Below are 24,050 nucleotides of genomic sequence, written 5' to 3'. Positions count from 1 at the left end.
GCCCTGGGCTATGGTGAAGACTCAGGCTCGGGATGAGAAAAACTAAACAACATCAATCATCTCATGTCATGCCAAAAAGTGATTTCTAGCATTTGCCAAAAAATGACTGCCTGTAATTAAACTGTTGTAAATTGACTTGTTGATCTTTAATCTGTCAATCATATTTCAAAAATGAATGACATCAAGTCATTTTAATCCAGAAAGAACATTCCTGTCACAAACTAGAGGTTTTTCGGCACAACATCTACAACAGAGAAGCTAGCTGAACTCTCCTGTTAAGCTAGTTATGTTGAGGGTTGAGATATTCTCTTTAAAAACATAATTACTATAAGTATGTTCTTTTTCAATTCAGTAAAAACATCATAATTAACTTTTTGCAGTGTGATATTTGTTTTGAGTGTGCTATAGAAGGACTTCTTGCTGTCTGTCCCGACCTTGGTAAAATTAAAGTACTTAGTTTTGTTTTAAAAGGAAATTACATTCATAATGATATTTCTTATCTCTTACTGAGAGGTCTGCTCCGACACAGTGAAAGGAAATATATTTCATTAAGCAGTGTAAAATCTCTCCAAAATACAAACTAAGCTACAGCTGGACAGGAAAAAAAAGATGGACATCACCCATTGGTTCAAGTTCCAGCAATGAAGAGTTATCATTTTGTACAATGGCATTTTTGGATTTTGGGAACTAGAAAGCTGTTAGTGTGATTAAAATAATATTTGCCTAATAATTGCATAGAAAAATACTCTTAAAGAGACCAACACCACAAACATGGTTGGCAAGTCCAGTTCAGGGGCTCGTATTAGCTGAGGAGATGCCTAGCTTAAAGCTGAAACAGCATCCACCTGTCAGTCAAAGGAGACGCATCAGTTACAGTGAGTCCTAATAAACTGGTGAAACAATTGGGGGGGTGGGGGAGCACAGCAATACAACTGTTGTGACCAAAACATGTTTTGATACCAAAAAGATTGACTTCTGCTGTTGGGCAATTTAATAAGAGAATTTACTAGAATGGACTCATTTTGGAGCAATCCTCAAGTGGCCATTACAGAAACTCTTTTTGGCACTTCCACCTTGGCTTCATTTTCAGCCTTGGAGATTGCTGCTTGAACATAACAATCAGAACAATCAAAAGACACAATCAAACCAAAATAATGCAATCCTCCTGACACAAGAGTCACAGTCGTCAAACAGAATTTCAAAATTCTGTGAAGTGACTTCACTGCAGCTGAGGGCCAGAGGTAATCTGGTTATAAACATTAGACTCTCCATATCCGTAGTTCATTTAGGTGGTAAAGATTCACTGTATGGTCGTTAAAAACCCAGCTAAGGAAGCAAGCAGAAACATGGCAATAACAAAACCTATTGACATTTCTCTGAAATTAGAGATATTAAAGTAGTGGGAACAATGACAGCACAAAAAGAGGAAATACAATGAGAGAACTGTGCTCTGAAAGGCAATGTGTCCCCTCTGATGCATTACACATTGAAATTAAGCAGCCTTTGATGTCTCAAAGTCAGGACATTCACATGCATGCAAAGTAAGAAAAAAAAAAAAAAAAAGGTGACTCATGACATGACTAACTCAAAGGAACTAGAACGAATAGTGTACAACCACACTCCAGAAGCAGCCTCAAATTCTCAATAATTACAAACAGCAACATTTTTCTCTTACCTCCCGGCAGAAGCTGACTATGTTCTCCCAAAGCTCCTTTGCCTCCCCCTCATCATTCCGTCGTCGCGCCTCTACATGCATGCTCTCCCTTCTCTTCAGAGGTTTAACCACCTTGCGAAGGGTGAGGTACTGCTGGGGTGTGTGGCATGCTGCACAGTTCTTGGCTTTGATATCATTGAGCAGCGTGCATGCTGGACAGCTCCACTGTCCTACCTTCTCCTGGAGGCTAGATGAGGTGGAGGACGAAGAAGAACCAGAGGAGGCAACGGCAGAAGAGGATGAAGGAAAGCCCCGGGCCTGTTTACGTATTTTATGACCTGAGGATGATGAAGAAGAGGAAGGTGTGCAGGAGCAAGATGCAGTACCAGGTCCCACTGGGAGGCCACAATGTGTACAGCAGCGGGGTAGAGGCACCTGCTGCTCCTGGAAGCCATGCAGCTTTGAAGAACCACAAGCTGAGCACTTGGGAGCACCTGTAGGGTTGCGCAGCGTGCACTTAGAGCAGGCCCATGTGCTAAAGTCCGGGCTCGAGGGGCTTGCTGGGGTAAATCGTACCGTTTCACAGCCTACTAGGTCGATGAGGTCAGCACCACCCCTTGACGATCTGCAGGTCTCGCACTTAGCCGAGCTGCCTTGGTTGGCCACGGAGCAGCTAGGGCACTTCCAGGTAGAGGCTGATGTGGAAGCAACAGGTAGGTGGGGCGTCAGTGGGTGGTGCTGAGACTCTTCTTCCTCCAAGATACTGAGGCGCTTGCTGGGGTAAGAAGGTTCCTGGGGCTGGGCGTGCTTGGGCTTAGCTGGCCTCTGTGGGCCAGGTTGGGGTGGCACACTGGCAGCTGAAGGGGAAGTGGGGCTGGGAGTGTTGGTTCCTGGGTTCGGTGGGCGTCCCGGAGGCGGTACCTCTCGCCTGCTGCGAGGCACAGGATTGTTCTGGAGGGAGGAGAATGAAGTAAAGGTGGAGGCGAGGGCCTGTGAAGACGCATGGGGAGCTTCTTGAGGATCACAGGGCGGGGCTGGGGGGGAGTCATCTGTTAGGTCAATCAGTAGCGGGGCCGAAGCGGCTGTGTGAACAGGAAAGCCCAATACTGGCGTGCGTACCTCAGGCACTACCAGCGCTTCTGGGGGGATTTTAGGCAGAGACAGTTTTCTAGGCCCACCACAGGCTGAGCATGAAAGCGCCACAGGGGTGTTGTGAAGTGTGCACCGAGGACAAGCCCAGCCCGCCTGCTGACCCTCCTGACCACCCACCTCTCCATTGCTCTCAGACCGCCGAAACACTTCCTCCTTAGCTGGATGCTGTCCATGGGGCTCAAGTAGCACTGTGGGGGTGATCGCGGGTGTTGGGGGCTCAGTGGGAGCAGAAGGGAGACCATTGGCAGTGGCAGCTATGGTGGTCGTAGGAGGTGTGTGAGTGGCGGGTGATGGACCAAAGCCACAGACCGAGCAGGCTCCAGATCCCTGCGGGTTATTGAGGGTACAGCGGGGACAGGTCCAGCGGTGTTCCTCAGTGCTGCTGAGGCGCAGGATCTGGTTGAGGTCAGGTTTCTGGCGTGGCGCCTCACAGATAGAACAGCGAGGTGCTGCACCGGCATTTAAGAAAGTACAGCGCCCACATGACCACTCACTGCCTTGCACCGCTGCTGCCATGGAGCCTGGAGAGTGAGAGTGGCTGGAAAAAAAAAAGGAGAAAAAACAATGAGTCAGAACAGAATGAACCAAACAAATCAGTCAGTAATACATTTTGCCATATAAGTGCTTGGCAAAAATAGATGCATATTAACTATATTGCTGCATAAACGCGCAAGCTATTTCAGTCAAGCGAAGCTTAAAGTGTCAGCAGAGCAAGGGAGAAGAGAAGGAAACGTGACAAGATTTTTCTTATGGAAAAAGCCAGAGAATTCAGGGTGATCACGTAAAGGAAGAAAAGAGCAAACAGCAAAAACAACCCAGAAAACGCAAGACGAGGAGAGGCAGAAAGAAGTAGAATAGAAAAATACAGTGCAAGAGGGAAAGATTAGTCAGTGCAGGGGGGGGGAAAGGGGAAAAAAATCAAATCTCCCTCCTGGGGGCACTGAGGGCAGTAAATCCATACACAATGGCCACCTGATTAGAGCCAGGGAGACAGCGCACAGTGAGGAGGAGCGAGAAGAGAGGAGAGGAGGCTGCTATCGCCTCAGAATACTAGGACAGTGTTGCTTGAGTTTCCCTAACTGACACTCACTAAAACACAGGCGAGAGAGAGGAGGAGGGGAAAAAAAACAAAAACAAAACAAAACAGAGAACACACACACACACACACACACACACACACACACACACACACACACACACACACACACACACACACACACACACACACACACAGAGGATCTTTTCCACTTCATATTAGCCGCTCTCTCCCCTCTCAGTGAATGTTAATGCAGGGTAGATGGGAGCAACTTAAGGTCACGTCAATCTCTTGCCCAAATGAATCTCAAATGGATGGGTCTATTAATTCTCACAGCGCTTATGACTCAGGCATATTTTAAATGGCAAGTCATTCATGCCACTGGAGTTACAGCAAATTTAAAGCTCGCTACTATCCACATATCTTAAGAGGACTCAAACAGAGAAAACAGCACAGAAAGAAATCCATCTATTCGGGCCCCTCGGTTTCTTTCCACCTCTCGCAAACTAAAACCTAAAAAGGAGTCTGTTACTGTGGATTGACGTGTGTACAATCCTTTCTGAGTGCCTGCAGTTCAGTCAATCTGACTTATTGATAGAGGGTATATTAGGGCCTTGGAGGGAAGGCAGCACAGTCGGATACTTCCAACTGTGCAGTAGAGAGGGTTGGGGTGGGGGCGGATTGAAGAGGGACAGCCCCAAGGGACGGACACGGTTTCTATCTGGACAAACCCATAAATGTCAGTGTCACTCAGGCTGCTCATGTGTGAACACCAACAGAGAAGGTAATGTGGGGATTTTAGGATAGCTGAGGGGAAGGTGCCAAGAGCTAGGATACTTCAGTGTTTTTCACATTGACCCCAGCAGAGAACATGTTGCCCTCAAAGTCACTGAAGCTTGTTGATCTTCTGTGTGATATTTTGGTTGGAGAACTACATGTGCTGTGTTAAAAGATTTCGTTTAGGGCATGAGCCTGAAACCTTTACAATCAGAGCAGACATTTTTGTACTTCAGCTCTGCATTCCCATTGCAATAATGCATTTGTTGCCTTTTTTCATTTATAGACCAATGGTATTGGTCTTAAAAATATCGGTCAGGTTCTAATTGGGCAAATGAATCATAATTAAAAGTAATCTAAACACCTGACAATTTATTAGCTTTAAAAATAGCCCAAATAAAAAAGGGAGAACTCCAGGTGCATATCAAGCAAACCAGGAAGACAGCTGCTCTACAGTCACAGGATTGCAAGCTCTAGGTTGGGGTAGGGGTTTGGCACTTAATTGTGACGCCAAACAAACACCACACCCACAGTGTGTAGCAGGTAGCAGTAAGTGTACTGGAAACAATGGTAACACAGGACAACCTTTAGCCAAAACATGAGAGCCAATGACCTTAAACTCAGTAGTGCAATTGCTAAAGTCCCCACCAATGCACCCACAAAGTGGACTGGATAAATGACTGTCAAGGCAGGTGAAAAACAGACAAACAGCTGGGCATACAGAAGTTATAGTGAGATCTGAGACTCGATGTAAAACAAACTTTTTCTATAAAAGCATATTCTGATAATTCCTTGTTGCTGACACTGCAGTTTGGAGTGCCTGGGTCCTGCTCCTCTCCCCTGAAGTGCCATGTGTCACGGCCAGCCAACTGCCTTTAGTTCAACTTCATTAAACCTTTCAAATCAAGCGAATCCCCAGATCCCAGGGGGACCTCTTACAGACGACCTCTTGCTCCCAGCGCAATGTCTGTTCCTCTTGTCATCCCTTCTCCCAGAGGTAAAGAGGGAAATGACAAGCAGGAAGAAATGTGAACGTGTTACTTTAGTTGTCTCTTGAGTGTGTGGGTCCTCGCTGCTTGGTTGTATGCTTGCATGAATGCAGGCATCTAGCTATATTTATCCATAGATGCAGCACTGCTGCTAGTTTTATTGTCCACCTACATTTGTGTGTTTTCTCAGGATAGCAAAACTATAGAAGCAGAAGCAAATAGTAGCCTTTAGCACCCCTGAAGTCCACACTGTAAGGAGTAAATTCAGCCTTCTAATGATAAACAAAACATAGAACACACTTTTTCTTTAAAAGCACACAAACGCTTTTATCACTGCATTTATCTGCAATGTCTTCATGGCTGCTCTGCAATATTAAGTGCCCTTCTAGCCACTAACAAAAAAGGGGTGCCAATGAAGTAATGTTCATCGAGTAATAATATTAAGGACATAACTGACATTGTTCATCTAACCACAAAAAAAAGAAAAAAAGAAAATAAAGGTCTGTGGTGTGTCCTGAGACTACAGCCCTGTCTCCGCACCTTCAGCAGCTATGCTAAAAGTAGTTGAATTAAGTGGCAGCACTGTGCCAGCTGGGATGGCACATGTTTACATCATGTTTGGCTCTCTAAAGGTCTGCGTATCTGAGTGCCGCAAACATCAATGACGACAACAAGTGTCAACACCTCATGTTTGATGACAGATTCTACCCTGTGGACATTTATAACTGTCAGGCCTCTTTCATCTACAGCAAGAGAGCAAAGTTGCAGTGTCAGCCACGTGGAGAATTTGTCAAAGCAATTGATGTGGTTCTCACTGGAGCACAGGGATCACAGATTCATTATATTTCCATCTTTAGCTGACACCATGAAAGCTTTTTATTAAAGTGATCAGCCTCAAGGATTTTTTAAAATTATCTTATTGATACTAGTTATAAGCAGCGGTATTTACCTCTCACCCAGTACGGTGTGATGAACAACTATAACCTCTCAATTGGGGTTCTCAATGCATTTTGACTGTACTATGTGCACACCCAGTACAGTACTTTTCAAAAGTTTTGAGCTACCCTTCACTTATTGCATATTCAAACACACATGGAAATACTATATATAAATCAAAATCAGAGTTTGTACAATTCTAAGAAGCACCTTTATTCTTCAACCAAGTCTGAACTTTCTTAGTCAAGCTTTTGTTTTTTTTAGTAGTCTTCAGGAATAGTTCTCCAGACTTCTTGAAGGACAATCAAAGCTCTTCTTTGGATGTTTCTGCCTTTTGTTCCGTTCTCTGTCCAGATGATCCCTCACTGCTTCAATAATGCTGAAGTCTGGGCTCTGGGGAGGCCGATCCATGACTCATGTGTTTTTCCATCCAGGTATGATGTTATTGTACTGGTAGTTTGTTTGGGATCATGGTCAAGCTGTTGTCAATTGAGATACTTTCCCGATGGAAATTGAATTGTTGTTCAAAATCTGATAGTCCCTTCAGTGCGTTCTTAATTGAATCAGTTTTGACGGGATCCCCAACACCACTGGGTGAAATGCAGCCCCAAACCATGACAGAGCCTCCGCCATGTTGTACAAATAAGTGGAGACACTCACCATTTGTACAAACTGACAATAATTTAAGCCAAATTTTCAAATCTTTATTTTTTTAAAGGCCGGCTACCTTTTCTTTTGCCCACCACTTGTGCAGTTTCCCCAAATCATTTAAGGACACATTTTGTGGCACACAGTTTCAGCTCTTTCAATAAACACCTTGTTGGTGCAAAAATACTATTACATGCCTATCAATTTGTGTTCTCTTTGGCTTTTTTGTACAGGTGACAAGAGACATTAAGAGTTTCAATATTAACAGGAACCTATAAAAAGTACTCCTGTAGCATTTGAGGACTTTCGATCAGAGGTCATGTTCAGAGCTGTTCAAACATAAATGAAACCAGGATTCCTGTAACTCTGCAATGTAAGAGGAAGAATGATTCACAGGCCTGGAGAACTACGGCTTAACCCATTTTTTAAAAACATTTAAATAAAGTCTGGCTGCTTGGAAACAAACTATATAAAGAATTGAGGGGTGGGTCAAGACTTGCACAGGACTATATGTACAATACATGCGTGCAGCAGAGGATGAAGTGCTATAGCCTGTGATCCCTGGACCATACTTAAAAGGATGTTTTTAATGTACATGTTCCAGTCACTAACAAAAGTGTGCAGCACGCACACACATACACACAGACACATGCACACACCTTTTGTCCTTGGCCCTGTGCTCACTGGAGCTGGTCTAAAAGTGCCCACTTCAGCTCCTCTGTGTCGCAGACCTGGGCAGTCAGCCAGTAGCTTACACTGAAGAGGAAGAGAATAGAAGAGCACCCTCACCTCTAGAAAGCCTATCTTTCTGCAATGAGGCCCTCAATGAAGCCTGCTGCCCATAAAGTAGTTTCTCTGAAACTGGAATTTCACTTAAGTAAAAACATCTATGACCCTGCGGTGATTTCTCAACGCTTCACTGGGTGTCAGACAATCACAGTTTCAGCAGACTGTTATAAAGAGTACAAGTCTAAAATGTCTTAGTGGAAAATGAGCAAGTCTGTAATATTGCATAAAAAGAGTAAATTAACTTCCACAACTCAGGTGTCTACAAGGAAGTCTTCAGGGTTTAGATAAGAGTACCTACAAACAGCAAACATAGTCAAGATGATCAGTATCTACAGCACCCTGGATACAAGAGATGTCAGAAAGGCTTTAAGAAATGCTACAAAATCACTGATAACTGTGTCTAAGGCCACCTATGGCTCTGGCTACTTGGATTCATTATACATACTGAACTCTAATGAGAGATCAAACGAGGAGAATCTTGCCAGTCTCTCCCTGCCTCGCTGTGAGACATTTGGCCTTTGTGCGACAGTCATTAGCACTGCCTTTCCAAGGTTGGCCCCGAGCCCAGGGCCTGAGGGGAAGGTGTGGAATCGCCACTGGCCATTAGAGGCGCAGTGCTGCTGATTTACTCATTCAACACAAACATAAGCATGGCCACAAAAAAAAAAAAAAAAAAAAAAAAAAAAAAAGGATGTTATCAGCACAGAAACTGTGGCTGCTGTTGGTAGCCTAGCTCCTTAATGACTGACCACTTTAACATTTTAATTTTTGCATTTGTAGTACTCACCGTATTTGTCTTATAGTACAGTGTCAGTTCTTCTGTACAGTGCAGGCATTGTGATTTTTATTCTTATCTAAAAACGTGCCAAAAATGTCAGCTTCCCACAATTCAAGCATTTAACCTGCTGTCTAATAAATGAAGTCTGACACAGGACCGAGCAGAAATATAAAGCGAGTCAGTCAGCACTTCAGAGATATTAAATGACAGATGGCCTGTCAGTTACCGTAGCGCAAGTGTCATTCAGGCTCTATGACAGTTTGTCTAGCTGAGCTTGAAATTTTTTTGCAAAACACACGTTTCCTCAAAGCCTTGACAACAAACATTAACTAACTACGCAGCAACTATACAGAATCCCATGACCTCAACATAATGTTTATTCAAAATTCTTGCTGCCTGCCTGAGTGCCAGCTGATACGTTTCTTATCATGTGCGTGCACTTGGGACATATATCTGAAAGGAACATACCGAGTCAGCTCTCTGGTATGAAAACATACTTGGCAGACAAAACGCAGACTCCAGCTGTAGGTTGGTGTCGGTACATTTGTGTGCAGCTTGTAGTGAAACACTGATCCAGTGAATATCAAATAGAGTTGGCTGCCTGCGAGCCAATTTGATTTTGTTAAAGTGAAGGAATTTTTCTATCAAATCTATCTAAACTGAGCTCAGTTTCTGAATGAGGTGAAGCAAACTTGCTCCGCTGTGGGGTGCTCCTATTTAATAATGTATCCAAATGCATACACTGCTGGTTCGAGCCTGCCAGTACACCTTACACGCCTGTCTGACGGGAAGAATTGTAAATGTAGCTGCTGCTCTTACACAGCATGCAAGACAACAGAGAAACAGTGTGAGAAAAATCTTGCAAATTTAGTGTCTCACATTTAAATTCAGGTAGCACGAAGCAGCTGCCTAATTTAACATTTTCATACAATCGCTTTAATTTTCGGCACTTAATTACTCATTCACTTAAATCGGAGCATTTAACATCGTTAGGACTCGTTTTTGAAATTTTGCTTGTAATCAGTGAATTTCTACTTGTGCTTTTTCTACTTGATGTGTCCAAGTAGGAATTGCTGGCCTCTAACTTTGATCAACTGTGCTCAACTTCAAACTCAGCAGATTCGTTATCACTTTTTCAGGTATGTAAACTCTGGACTCTGACTCTTAAGGATGTGATTTCCAGGATGTGTGTGACCATGGACTGAATGAGTTTAGATATTAACAGGTCATCATAACCAAAGCGCCTGTAGCATTTACGTTCATGGTTGTTGCTCAAACATAAATAAAACCTGTTCCTGTAACTGTGCAGTATATGAGGAAGAGCAATGCAACACAAGTGACTAATAACAGACTAGTGTGTACTACTACAAAAAATTAAAAAAAAAGAAAATAATCTTTTTTTTTTTTTTGACTGGAAATTAGAACCAAAAGCAGCACAGTGTGAGAGTGTTTGCATAATTTGTTTACTCTGGAATATAGTATTCCTGGGAAGACTAACTTTGTAGTGACAGCTCTAGCTCTGTGCATGCAAAGTAGCACCGCATGACCCATATCAGTGAGGATATTAGCCATTTGCTGATCCACTGGTATTGGCATTTATAAACAGCCAATAAATGAAAATTAAGAAATAAAAGAAGAGACTGAAAAAACACCCTTCAACAATATTACGAGCGTTGACGATGCATAGCTTATCCACCAGGGGGCACTCTGCAACTTCACAGTTGGCAACATGCCAGCTGAGTAGGGTCTGAGGCTAGACAAGTAAATAAATAACTTGACATGACAAATGTTGGGGAAATCTATTTGTTTCTGGGATTGAAATTCTGATATTTTAAAATATCAGAATCAGTTTTGAAAATCTGATATTTCAGTCAGGATCCTCAAAGTACAGATTTTTCAAACTTGCAAAAAAGTGTTCTTTAACAGTGTGCTTTAGTAAAAAGGCATTTATAGTGTATTAAGGGCCACAAGAATTCTGCATTATTTTTAAGTTACTGCGATCCATCCTGTTAGATCACTGCACTAAACATGTTAGTGTAACTGAGCTCTTTTCAGACTTTACTTCCTGTGGTGAAAGCTGGCCAAAGACGTAAGCCGAGAATCCCGACAAAAACAAAACATGAAAACATCCAAGCAATGATGGAATCAAGAACAACCAGACTTTCCAAATACTTCAAGTGTTTGTTATTGTAATTTACTGTGTGGCATTACTCACAAATATGTTTAAAAACAACAAAAAAAACCTTTCAGTTTCAGCTTTTGATGCCTGCGCTGCACACAAAACACAACCTTTTGCCCCAAGTAATCATCCACCAAACCTCCAAGGCTATGATGGGAAAACCCTGGCTCAGTGAGCCACACAGTAGTAGAAGGTGCGACCTGGCCAGTCAGCCAGTGAAACCTGCTCCTTCAGTGCTGTTGGAAACTCTTCCTCCTACAGCGCAGGACAACATGGGTGTGTCCATCGACAGTTTCTAGTAAACGTAGTTGAGTTTTTAATTTCATACTTTAAGAATATGCTGCAACTGACTATTTGCATTCTTATTAAACCCCAATAATTCATGCTTAATCATCCAGGTAAGTAAATCCCAAAAGGTTGGTTCTGTTCATTTGGACCAAGTGTTTTCAGTGGGAGAAACAATTCATCCAAGTGACTTCTTCAGTCTCAGCTGACTGCAGGTTTTCCTAACCCTATAAACAATACATTTGCACAATGACTGAAACTAGCCCACTGAATGAACAATGGGGCAGTGAGGAGCTCACCGCTGAAAACACTATGTCCAGATGAACAGAATCAACCTTTTGGGACATTCTGGACTGTTTTTTGTATACTATGTCACAATACTTTAAACCCTGTAACACCAAATTGTGTCTTTTCTGATGGAAGTCTCAAAAACTACATCATGTTTGATTTTTATTCCCTCCAAAAACCCAAATTAATTGCACTATAATTTTTTGGATAATAAATTGCCAAAAAAAATACTGGATGTAAAAATATGATACAAACTAAAATCTATATAAAAATTTTAGTTTAATTTCTTTTTATAATTATTTTTTTAAATACTCAATTTATAAAAAAAGAAAGCAAAAACAACAAACTTGAATTTCCTGGTAATTTTTTCATGGTTCAGGCTTTACAGGGTTAAAGTCAATTTCTCTCATTTTACAGTGTAATTCAAAGTAAAAGCATCAATCAATAACTCAATATAAATGTCTCCATCGATAGTTCAATATCAGGGCTTCCTTGCACTAACATGAGATCTGTTAAACCTAATAAATGATCAATAATGCAAATAATTAAGGCTACAGTGCAGTCCGGTGTGTTATACTTTTTTAAATTGCCAAAGCTTATTTTCCCACAGGATTAAACTCCTATGATAAGGTCCGTCGAATGTAAACAATCTCCACAGTTGTTTTACTTTCTTGGAAACCAGTTTTATTACAACGCAAGTTTATCAGGAATGACTTTAATAGGCCATGTAAGCCTGGATGTCTCAGGAGAGCGTGACTGTTTTGAACTGCAAGACAGGCTCCAGATGTAGCTCCCACACAAACACACTCAAAGTGAGGCTTCTCTGGTGGTAAATATTCAGATGGTTTGTTTGTTTGTTTTTTTTGAGTGAGCGCAGGGAGAGAAGTGGAAATATAGAAACTTAAAACTTATATAATGTTAGAAAAAAAGTCTTGGTTGCTGTGCACTTGAAGATGAACAGATAGATGTTTTTAAAGTAGAAGAGAAAATGGGGGTGATTTTCATAACTGTCAGCAGGGTTTCAGAGCCCTGGCATTCCTATTTGTACTTTTTATATTATTATTTTTTTACCTCTTACATGCAAACAGTACTGGCAGGCAGTAGGAGTGGCAACTCTTCTTCGACAGCACAGAGCTTTTTATTGGAGAGAAAAAAAGAGAGACCTATCAGACACCAATATGTCCTTGGATCAGACGAGCTGTAAAAATGGATAATGAAAGCTGAAACATTCTGCTGCTTCTGAACACACCCTGTGTGCTGTGACGGGGATTAGATCAGCACTTTTACACCATCTCTGCCACACTCGAGAAAACCGAGAATTTATTTTAACCCCCATCAGTAATGAATGCAGCCTGCCTGTAACAGTCTCACAGACAGGAACTTTTTGACTTTATTAAAGTACTTTTCTCACTTACAAGACTAGAGTACGTGTTCCTCCTTAAAAAAAAAATAAAGATACATTTCTGTTACGTGGAAGTTCTTTCTGTTTTCTGAAGAAACTGATGAGTCAGGGTCACCAATTAACAGGAACCTGTTTTTTTTCCTACATGACAGGTAATTCTGTGATGAATATGACTCACTCACATCAACCCTTATGGGTTTTTTTTGCAGAGATAAGCCATTAAGTGATACTTGTTTGCAGTAATCTAGAGCACCAGCAGTTAAAGAGAAACTTGGTGACGTGATACAAAGGATTGGGGACAGCAAAGCCTTAATCACACGGGACAATAGAAATATAATTCAAAAAGTTTTAATTAAGTCTTTCCAAGACTTCTTGAGATAGAACATTAAGATGGGCAATTTTAAAAGGTTGACAGTGGTACAAAGACTCATACCAGATGAGCTCTTGAGAAATTGCCCTTAGGCAGCCAGAAAGTATGGGAGAAACTATACACTGAGAGCAACTTTAAAAATTAAACACACATTCCCTTGTTATGAAACCTAAATATTATTGGAAGCTTTACACAATATAACCTTTGCTTCTAAACAGAGTAAATCAGTGTGTGAATTTCTGATCAGTTTCCACATTTGTATTCTCACTTTTTAGTTCACACTACTTATGATGAAGGACTCAAACCATATATGTATTATCACACTGATTTAAGAACTACCAATCACTTCTGCAAATACCAGTGAGAAAGGAAAAAATGGAGAAAAGGAATGAAACAATAACAGCGGCTTCTGACCTCTCGCTGTGCCCTCGGTGAATATTTCACGACCAGCGCTCGTTTTTTGATGGGTGAATCTGTCAGCGGTGGAGACAGCTTCAGACATTTGAATCTTTAAACAGAGGAAACTGTCTGACTGGGTTGCAACAGACATCAGTAATGGAGCAAAGCGAGTGCAAGCAGGAAGCTAGCAGGAAGCTCCAGAATCAGAGAGGAAGAAGGGAAAGAGATGGCAGGGGCACAGAGCTAATCTGAAGTTCCTGGGGGCACCCAAATCTGAAGGGGCCGAGGACACTGCTGACGCAGCTGTGCCTTGAGCCCGGGGGCAACTTCTAAAACAGTTCCACCCCTGTTACTGCGACACAAATCTGACCCGGGAAGGCAGACCAGCAAAAACCACCTGCCACGGGAAAGCACTAGTTTCTACGTGAAACCATTAACATTAACGTGAATTATACCCTTTCTCCATAGGTGTAATTCAGCAGCAGCAGAGTTTTCGTTCTGTGCGAGACAGACAGGTTATTATGTGCCGTCTTATCTTGGGCCCAGTGGAATTAGGTTACTGAACATATGCTACACATTTCCATGGCAACAAGAGTGGGGAAATCTGGAATCATGTCATTTGCAGAGCCAACGGGCGTTTTTGTTTTTTTTCCTCCTCCTTCTTTTCCCCTGCTGCATCACTGCACTGTTTTCGACAGAAAGCCACGCTGTGAGACAACGCTTCCATGCCAAGTCTATTCTGGTTGGGGACTGTCCTGACGCGGCCCTGTCTCCATCAGATGAGGCAACGGCAAGGGAGAGAACAGGCTGAAATAATTCAGACATAAACGCGGCCAGCGACCATGCTTGTTGAGCCCAAGTGGACCTGTTTTAATCCAATTAAAGAGAGCACAGCCAGTGGAACGCGGTCGCAATAAATGCCGTCATCCATCATGCTGGGACAGCAGAGACTGGGAGCAACTCTGCAGAGAGCAGACACCGACCTTAGGGCCCCCGTAATGCGACGTGTAACGTAGGATGCTAGGAGTATGTGGCTGAAATGCAATGAAGCAGTCACATTTGTGACTTCACACTATAAGCACTGTGATAAAACTTAACTGCGCTGCCGTAATTACAATAGCGTCATGACTGAGATTCCAAAGTTGCATAACACTGGCTTCCTTTATAACATTCATCTTATCTGAAGACAAGCAGTCACATTAACAGAGTGTGCATTTCTCTCCTGTATATTTGTGAGTTTGCTGGCTCGCTAAATCGCTTTGGAGAATGACCTGAAAAGTAACAACGTAAGAAATTAAAAAATAAATAAATAAACTGAAACACAGGCATGTAAACTTTCACACTTTTGGCGTGAGACACCTTTTCTCAGTCTGTTTCACACTGCCACATGAATCTCTCGCAACAAATAAGAGGAAGTCTCAAAGCTGACGCTTTACCCAAAAATCTTTTTCTTTTTTCTTAAGTTCGGCACCACACTGGTACATAAACAGCACAGAGAGCACAAAAGACACAGTTTGTGCCCCATTAAGCTGCCGGAGGCACACACAAAACCCCTCTCCAAAAGTCATTAAACTCTTCTCATATATGTTCAATTTTTCCTTCATTTACTTTACTCTGAAATCTCAGATCCATTACAGATGTGAAAATACTAGCTTACTTACTCAAGCATTTTTACTGCAGTAACGAGTATGTTATAGACCAGAGTAAAGATGTAAATGTCCGGTTTGCCAAAAAAAATAAGAGGAGCTGGAAAAATATGTTAATTCCAGCTGTTTACAAAAGCCTATTTTCTTTTTTTCCTTTTTTTTTTTTAATACCTCCAGCATCAGAAAGCCTTAGAATCCTTCCATGTGCGCTTAGAAGGAAGAGAGTTGTACACAGTTACACACTGGACAACAGTCATGACCTCATAGATTGGGATCTAAAGTCACGTACACATATGTAGTACAAGTACATTTAGAAAAGAAAATAAGAGAAAAAAAATACTATACAAATTACAATGAGTAGCCTCAAGTTTGAGAAGAGTTTAACTTCTCTTGTCCTCCCGTGTAGACAGCCCTTAAACAGAGTAATTTTGTGTATTTCACGTCAGACAGGTGAGCTTATTCTGCAGAGGTGCATGGATATCAACCTGCATGGAAAGAAGGCTGCGGGTGCTGGCACAGCTAATGTTAGACACACTCAGCAGACTGATCAGTGTACAATTTCATGCACTGGGCTGAACGCCACATTTCACATTCAAGCCGCATTTAAAACCAATCTGATTATCGAAGAATGTGATTAAGAGACTCTAAATCCAAATGCAGAGACAACACTTAACCACATTGCTAAAAGTGTGCTAAAATGTTTCTGTCTTCTGCCTTGTTTTCTTACTTTCATCCAAGTCACTTAGTCTGACATTTTTTTCCTCACATTTAATGATTAGTATATTAGTCCCAAAGACTATCAATAGATCTGTTTCCTATACCCTCTTCAATTATCAAATTAGCTACCAATTTACAGCTGCCATGTTAAGATGCATGTGTACCTAATGCAGTAAGTGTCACTTGACGCGCCATCAGATCTCAAACAGTTTATAACATCATGTGGCTAGTTCTGTCACCCTCACTGAATTTGAGCTGTGAGCCACGTTAACGTCTGAACGCCACTGCTTTAAAGGATTAATGAAGCCAGCAATGCTATTAAATGTCCCATTTTGGGAGTGTGCACAAGTGCACTTATGTTGCACATCTCTGTGTGATAAGTGGGCTGTTATCATGAGTGAACCTTCACAGCTGAGGTGCTGAATCAAGGCACACAAAAACACTTCCCAAAGTCAATGGGGTTTACTGCTGGACGCAAACAAACTGAAATTACTCAAGGACAAGTCTGTTCATGCAGTCTCCAAGGTAGAGGGAAAAAAGAAAGAAAAAGGAGGGAAAGAAAATGGTTTATAGGGCAATATATTAGAGAATAAAGCGTAAGAGAATTGCTGAAGTTTAGCTGGGCTCATGGTGTACTGTTGTTTCTATATTTCATGCTCTGTCACAGCTCAGCAAAGCTTGCCTAACGTTGTTAGGCTCACACAGTGGTGTGTACATGGACAAAAGACTGAGTGAACATGAGAGAGAGGGTGAGTGGGGTAGATGAGAGAGCACGTTCAAGTGGTACGGCAATGTCTTTCTAAAACATCTATTGTCTGTGTGTGTGTGTGTGTGTGTGTGTGTGTGTGTGTGTGTGTGTGTGTGTGTGTGTGTGTGTGTGTCCCTCCATGCCTTCCAGCAGCAGACAGAAACGGACTGCATGCTCTCGACTGACTGAGAGTGTAGTCTGATTGGTGCTGAAGGCACAGTCTTGTTGCTACAGAGATGCACAAACAAAAGATTCTGCTGAATGAAAAGCAAATAAACTGTATGATGTCAAACTACACTGACAGTACGAGCCAGATTTAAGTTTTAATCATGAATTCAGCAATATTTACAGAGCCATGCTCGAGCCTGGGCATTGAAAAACACGCCTGGTTCCTTGGCCTACAACACTCACAAAAGAGAGCCTACATCTCCAGACTTCTGTTTCATGGTTAAATAAAACAAAACAAACAAAAAAAAGAAACAAAAAAACCCCAAGAGAACCTTGAAACAATAAGACAAGGAAGCCTTGACAGACTTAACTGTTAAACGTGGAGCAACTGCAAGCAAAGCATCGACAGCAGTGGGCAGGAATCAAGAAAGATGAAAGCCCAACTGGAGACTGATGCTGAATAAATAATGACATCCATTGTGGGGAAATGTGATCGGCCTCTCTGAAAATCAATAACTAACAACCAGACCATGATGCCCTGAGTGACTCAGCAACAACTTCAATACACTGCAGACGGTCGATATCAACTGCCTGTTCTTGTTCCGGGAGACATGACCTAAAACAAAAAAATAAATTTAAAAAAAAGAGGGAAAAAAAGGCAGGAGGAAAACTGGAAACACTTCTAAATAGGTTTCTGTGAGGGCGGTTGGGAAGATCAGGCTTTGGAAGAAAGTCAGTCAAAACTGCCAGATGTGCGGCACATTCAAAGCTTCTCACAAACTCCTGTGTGCCGCTGTTCTGACAGCGAATCAGAGATTCAGAAGGCACACACCAGAACAATGGATTAATGCAGCCTTTCTTGCAGATGCACTGAGTGAATCTATCTTATTCATACAAAAAGGAATAGCGTTGTCTCTTCCACAAAGGAGTTTGTTCAGCTACACATAAACCTTTCTCAACCCAAAACTCTGAAAAATCTGTGTTTTACTCTGAAAACTCACAGCTATGTTTGACATGCAAACTGAGGAGCCTCTAAAACACAGAAAGGGTTATTTTGTGGGTCAACAAATAGATATCCATGATCACACTAAATTCATATTTTAATTAATCCTTTGGCAGGGTTTCATTGCATTGGTTTCACTGAGCCTAGGTCATTCCATCTGCCCTGCCTCATTTGCAGCACATACTGTACAGCCGAGCTAGGAGGAGGTGGGATTTTGTTTGACAAATCCGGCTTAGTCAGATTTTGGGTGCATCATAGAAAAACATCAAAATGCAGGCTTTGATTAGATAAGCTTTGATGAGACAGTGGATTTGATCCATAGCTGAGGGGTTAGCGAATCCTCAGTAAGCGTTTCTGTAAGACTATAAAAGAGAGCGCAGCACATTTCTTAAGCCAACAACGCAAATGAGCAGCATCACTCAATTGCAAAAATTAAATACCTCTTTAAGGCTGCCATTAACTGCCCCCGACCCGACCCGAGTGTGTTCAATGTGAGAGAAGTGCTTGATTGGTTAGACAGCGCTGCCCCTTACCTGCGCTCTCGATGAGGCAACGGCTGCTGCTGCTGCCGTGTGATGAAGGTGGTACCCCACACGGGGCTGCTGTGGCTGTTCCTGAGCCAGCCCACAGGGGGTGACGAAGGGTAGGGGGTACTTCGAAAGCCATGGTCCGACTCGGTCTCTGCAGTGAGAGACGAGGCTGAACTCCCCATCACCACGGAGATAAGAAGTTAGTTTCTAAATGTTGTTTTTTCTGTTTTGGGGGTTTTCTTTCTTTGTATTTCCCTAAAGCACCAAATATGACAAAGGATCCACTGTTGCACCCAGTTGGGCACACAGGAAGCCTTCAGAAGAACACAAACAACCCTTATCATGTGGTCTTTGCTTCCCGTTGGCAATTTTCAGCTACGAATATGAAGAATTTCCTCCTTCAAATAACACCAAGGATCCCTCTGGGAAAGAAAGTATTTATAACAAAAAAAGAAAAGAAAAAAAACAGCAACAGGATGGCAAATAGAAAAAAGAAGAAGAAGGGTACTCAAATGAGTTTAACTTGCAGGTGGCCAAGTATCCACAACAGGGTGGAAGTTCTCAATTCAAACAGTAAATTGAGGCAAGAAGCGGCGATTCCAATGGAACAGCTGGCGTCACAGAGGAGAAAATACAATTTTCTCACAGCAAAGCCTTGTAATTCTCCCTTTTGTAGACTTTAAGCTTGTAACACTCTGCACCAAGTCTTCCATAGTGCCACTCATAATTCCTTGCGTGTTCATTCTCACACATCTCCCCAGCCTGTGCAGCAACAGTCTTGTGCTGCTTCCTCTTCCTTTCACACATGCTCGGAAAAATGTCTCAAAAAAAAGGAAAAGGAAAACGTGCGCACGTAAAAGTGTTCACTGTCTTAAAACTTTGCAGCAACAAAACCAGACACCTCCAAAAAGTGTTACGTTTAAGATAAACTCGCAAAAGGACACCAAAATGACACCACTGTCCATGAAGTTAGCTGATAATGTTGCAGATTAGTAGTGGCACAGATGATGTTGTAGAAGGGGCAGGGGGGGAAAAAAAAAAAAAAGAGTCACACAAAAGTTATTTGCAAGAAGGAAATCAATGCATCGCATTTCGTGGGAGCAGTGTTGGCAACACTACAAGTATGCAAATAGCCAAGTGTCCCCTTTCAGACATTCAGTCTGACTAACAGCTGCTGTGGAGGTTTACCAGTAAAACAGCCCAGCTGCATTTCTCTCACAGGAGAAAACATAATGTTTGAAAGCGTGAGGAAGGGCCATTTCACACAGATCAATTCAGAAATGTGCAGAATCCCTGCACTTCACGTGAATTAAATCTCAAAGCAACACCGGCCACGGGCGTGTTTACCTCAACAGCTGTCACAGCACGAACATGTTTACAACTCAGTTTCAACTTTTGAGCAATATCCAAGTAAACACCCGAGAGCAATGCTCCGTGTCATGCTGCGGTGCTGTGCCAGCACAAGGACTGGAGATGATCCTAGCTTCTTCTGTCTGAGAGTCACAGCTCAATTTCTGTCTGATCCCACAGCCTAGGCAGGCCACTTCAGTTCATCATCTTGCGCTCGGATTTATGCGGGGTTGCCAGTTTGTCATAGCAGGTCTATGCATGCGAAGCGACACATGGAAAGGAGTATCCCCACAGCCACGGCGTCAGGGACAAACTACATTTGCATGGGTGATTTTAGGAGTATCGACAGTTTGTAAACACCCCGGTGCTCCCTGGTCTGCTTGAGCTTTGATAGGCATCAAGTATTAGCTGATCGCTGTGCCCACGGGTCGCTCGCATGGGATCGGATCCGTAGTTTCGCTTTACGGGTTCGGTGAACGTCACACTAAAAACACACGCGTATGTGAGCTTTCAACTAAGTCCTGTTAGCATAACTGCAAAGCGTTACTCATTTGAAAAAGAAAGAAAAAAGGTGATCAGTTTCCACAGCGGTACACAGGGCCATGGAGAGTAATGTGCATGAAGCAGGAAGCGATCCGCAGGCTTTGGGAGAAGCGTGAATACCCGAAGATGTTTCGTTCGTCCAGGCAGGAGAAAGAAGAAGATGGAGCACTCGGTCGCAAATTTCACCATCTTCCGCCGGCTCCACTCCTGCGTGCGCTCATCTCATATTTCCAGCGTTTGGGATGTTAGTCGCTGAGCCTCGCTGCCTTACATCAGGAGACATCCTCGCCCCGGTCCCGTTATCGCCTTGGATGTGAGCTTGTTCGCAGTGTAAAAGCCGCTCCTCCCCATAATGCTTCTACATCTGGGTCCCGCTACGCGTTCCCAGCCTCCCATGCTCCCGTTATGTATATTTCCATGTTTTAAGTCTCCCTCACTGATAGCCTGAGCGCAGTGGACGAGGATGCAATCTCCTCCAGCGGATTACTGGAGTGTCGGTAGAGCGCAGGCGCACTGGCCCTGGCGAGCAGAGCAAAGCTGGAAGGCTGCGTTCAAGAGATTTAAATAAACCCCAGTAGAGTCCAAGCTTTAGAGGTCTCGCTCATTATTGTGAATAGGAGCGACGTTAGTAATGAGTGTGTACGGCAGCACAGGGGCAAGATGAGGCATGCCAGCCGTAGGAGAGCACAGAATAAGAACAATACACACTGTTACAGCTGTCTAGCCTAAATGTTATGTGTTTTTCTGTTGGTTTCCAGAGACAGATTTCTCCTTTGGTCACTGGCAGGCAGAGCACTGAAGGGTTAAAGCAGAAGACAGCGGTGACTGCAACACTCATCACTGCTCAACTGTCCCTGCACATTACTGAGATAAGCCTTCAAACTTCCCCCACTGCTCTCTTCCACTTCATGTAACTTTGCTGCCCTCATTCCTGATCCCTTCCTCTATCTTTGAACTCAGTGTTCACCAGCAAAATACACACATGAAAACACAGGAGTGGCCAGAACATTAACAGGCTCAAACCACACCTTTTTTTTTTTTTTTTTTGCTTTTTCTCCATTTTCTTCTTTAATAAAGTTAAGTCTACCTGAGCTACAGATCGTGGAGAGACTGACTGCATGGCCAGTTATCTGTCTGGACCTCAGCTTTTTGTAACTGCAAGGGTGCAATCTTCACGACTCCTCAGTGGAATGTGTAAAACTGGTTTGTCTGGAAATGTTCCAATTAAAATTCCAGTGAACAAGCAAGCCTACAGTATGTAATGCAGCTGCTGATGTAGACTCAAGTCCAAGCTCGACACCGGAGGGTGTTGCTCAAGACCAACTGCTTCTCGCGGAAAGACGTAAACAGGGAGCTTACTGTATTAGTAATACAATTCCATTTCCAAAAATGAAACGCTGCTTACACAACAACACTGGAGTGGTTTCACTTAAGCTCACTGAGTCACACTGACTGAGACAGGAGAAATCATCATCACTGTAGTACTGTAATAGATAGATGGGTTACTAAAGAGTGCAGATCTGGCAAAAAAGAGAGGGAGAGGGAGAAAGAGAGAGAGAAGGGGTAAGAGAGGAAGGAGTCAAGGGACTGCAACCCTTTGTTATGGGTGCACCTGTCCAAGCACCACCTGTTCCACTGCAAGTCAGCACCAACAGCTGACACAGTTAGTGCCAGAGAGCGAGAGACAGAGACAGGGGTGAGAGAGATTAGGTTTCATTTCTAATCTCCAGGGACCCACTGGGAAAAAAAGGGGAAAAGGAGGTGAGGATGTGAGCTAATTTTCTGTCATTTCTACACAACCCAGCGTGTTCGGGCTGACACTATATTTACTCCCACCAGTGAACAAAGCACAGCAGGAATAATTAACCCTTCATGATCATTCCAGGTATAAAAACAAAACACCTTTTATTGACACTCTAACGACAAAACTTCAGACTATTGCCACAGTCCAGGCCTCAAGACACACACACACATTCGTAATATTGTCCAACCAGCTGGAGTGCCCACGAGCAAGTTAATGTGTACCCCAGGCTGCAGTATGTCTGGTTCCTGCCTTATCTCCCTCCCCTAACCCTGCTGCCCCAAGCAGGCAGGGTTAAAGAACAAATGTCAGCGCTGTTATGGGGACTTAATGTCTCTCCTTGTGAGGTGAGGTGAATAAACTCCGACTGTTAAATACACGAGGCTCTCTCACATAATCAATCTATTTGTGTCCAAAGTGTAAGCCTGCCAGCTCTGTCACTAAAGCAGCCAGACGAAAACTCTGAACAATCCCACTGAGACGAGGACACAGCCGCCTGCTGCTACTGCCGGGGGAACCTTACACACAAAGACACTCTTATTCTCAAATTTGGCCGACATTACCGACCCTCCCTGACATTACCCCACTTGGTGAAGTACTCTCAGGCACCGGTTGTTCTTACCTCGTTTCGGCTGAAGAGGAATTATTCCCGTTTTCAGTCGTCTGTACGTTAACTTTTCACAGCCATGGAAACGGTAAGTTCTCCCCCGGTTTTGTTCTTCACTCGCCGAGCTTCCCGGTCGTTAGTCAGCTCCCAGCTCTCTGCCGTCGACTCATACATAACATATCTGTGTCAAACACGCGTATGTGCGCTTATTTCCACTCCGTCGTGTATTATCGATACTGATGCGACCGCGTCGGTTTACCTCAAACAGCTCGGAGAGGAAGGAGGGGGGGATTCTAAAGAGCAAACAGCGATCAAGTCGTACGCTAAATACGTACCAAGGGCTGTTATCTAAAGCTAACCGCAAGTAAAATTACGTAAGAAGAAAAGGAGAATGCCAAAATGGAAAACTCCATTTCCCGTGATTAACGCGGATCTTTCAACAAGGATATCCGGGTACGGTCACCGTCGCCTAATGCAAATATGTAATAAAGATATATTTAATGACTCGCTAAAGCGAGTTTACGCAGAACCTTTAAGATTTCGTGTTTTTCTTTCATTTTTTTCTAGCTTATACTGTACAAAGGTCCTTCTTATGATAAATGGTACATTTTAATCTTATTAGTCTCGAAACCAGCTAGCGGCACTATATCGCCATCCAGTGGTCAATGGTATGAACCACATCTGAAATTATTGTTTCGGACCGTCGGTAGAAGCCACCCAGGCCAGGGAGGCTGATATTGCAATGCAAAAGATATGATCTTCAGCTTTACAGGCATAGCATTCTGACCACTGCCAAATGAGTGAGTAACACTGATTATCTCTTCAGTATCTCTTCAGGACTATTAGACCAGAGTTGTCAAACGTATGCGAAATAATTTCATCTCAATTATTAAAGGGACATAAAATGCTACACATATAAAGGCTACTTTACATCACTGAGCCCTGCTCTCAAAAATTGACATACATGTCACACTGTCTGTGAAGCTGGATTTAAGAAATACGTGTTTAAAGTTAACGTTTTAAAAACATGTTTAGCGCCATCTTCTGTCAACAAGGAACGTGGTTGGTTGGTTGTCTAATGTTCGAATTTGTAAAGCACCAGTGCCTATCAGAGGGGAGAGGGACAATATCTGGTTTAATGGGTTTCCCCTCCAGTTTTGTTATTTATAAAATATAGATGAGTGGTATCCACAGAAACATCAACGGATCCTCTTGTTCATCCGATGACACCTACACAGACATGTCGGGAGCAGAA

At 42.9% G+C, this 24,050-nt stretch overlaps 1 protein-coding gene across 4 annotated transcripts in view; it reads right to left on the bottom strand.

The window, feature by feature from the left end:
• capn15 (calpain 15) overlaps positions 1 to 23,115 on the bottom strand; it is a 45,051-nt gene extending 21,936 nt beyond the window's left edge. Inside the window, exons 1-3 of one of the 4 annotated variants that reach the window (XM_042226020.1) lie at positions 22,811 to 23,114; positions 12,583 to 12,645; positions 1,676 to 3,344 (exon numbers count right to left, since the gene is read on the bottom strand). In XM_042226020.1, coding sequence (XP_042081954.1) covers positions 1,676 to 3,322 — 1,647 coding nt within the window. In that variant the 5' untranslated portion in view covers positions 3,323 to 3,344; positions 12,583 to 12,645; positions 22,811 to 23,114. The other 3 variants (XM_042226018.1, XM_005935516.3, XM_042226019.1) reach the window with 3 other exon arrangements.
• Positions 23,116 to 24,050: the final 935 nt, after the last annotated feature.

Source organism: Haplochromis burtoni, unplaced genomic scaffold, assembly GCF_018398535.1.
Source record: "Haplochromis burtoni strain Fernald_Lab_line unplaced genomic scaffold, NCSU_Asbu1 Contig_192, whole genome shotgun sequence".
Lineage (NCBI taxonomy): Eukaryota > Metazoa > Chordata > Actinopteri > Cichliformes > Cichlidae > Haplochromis > Haplochromis burtoni.
The sequence above is the reverse complement of the archived record's forward strand: the minus strand, read 5'-3'. Positions and strand labels throughout refer to the sequence as shown.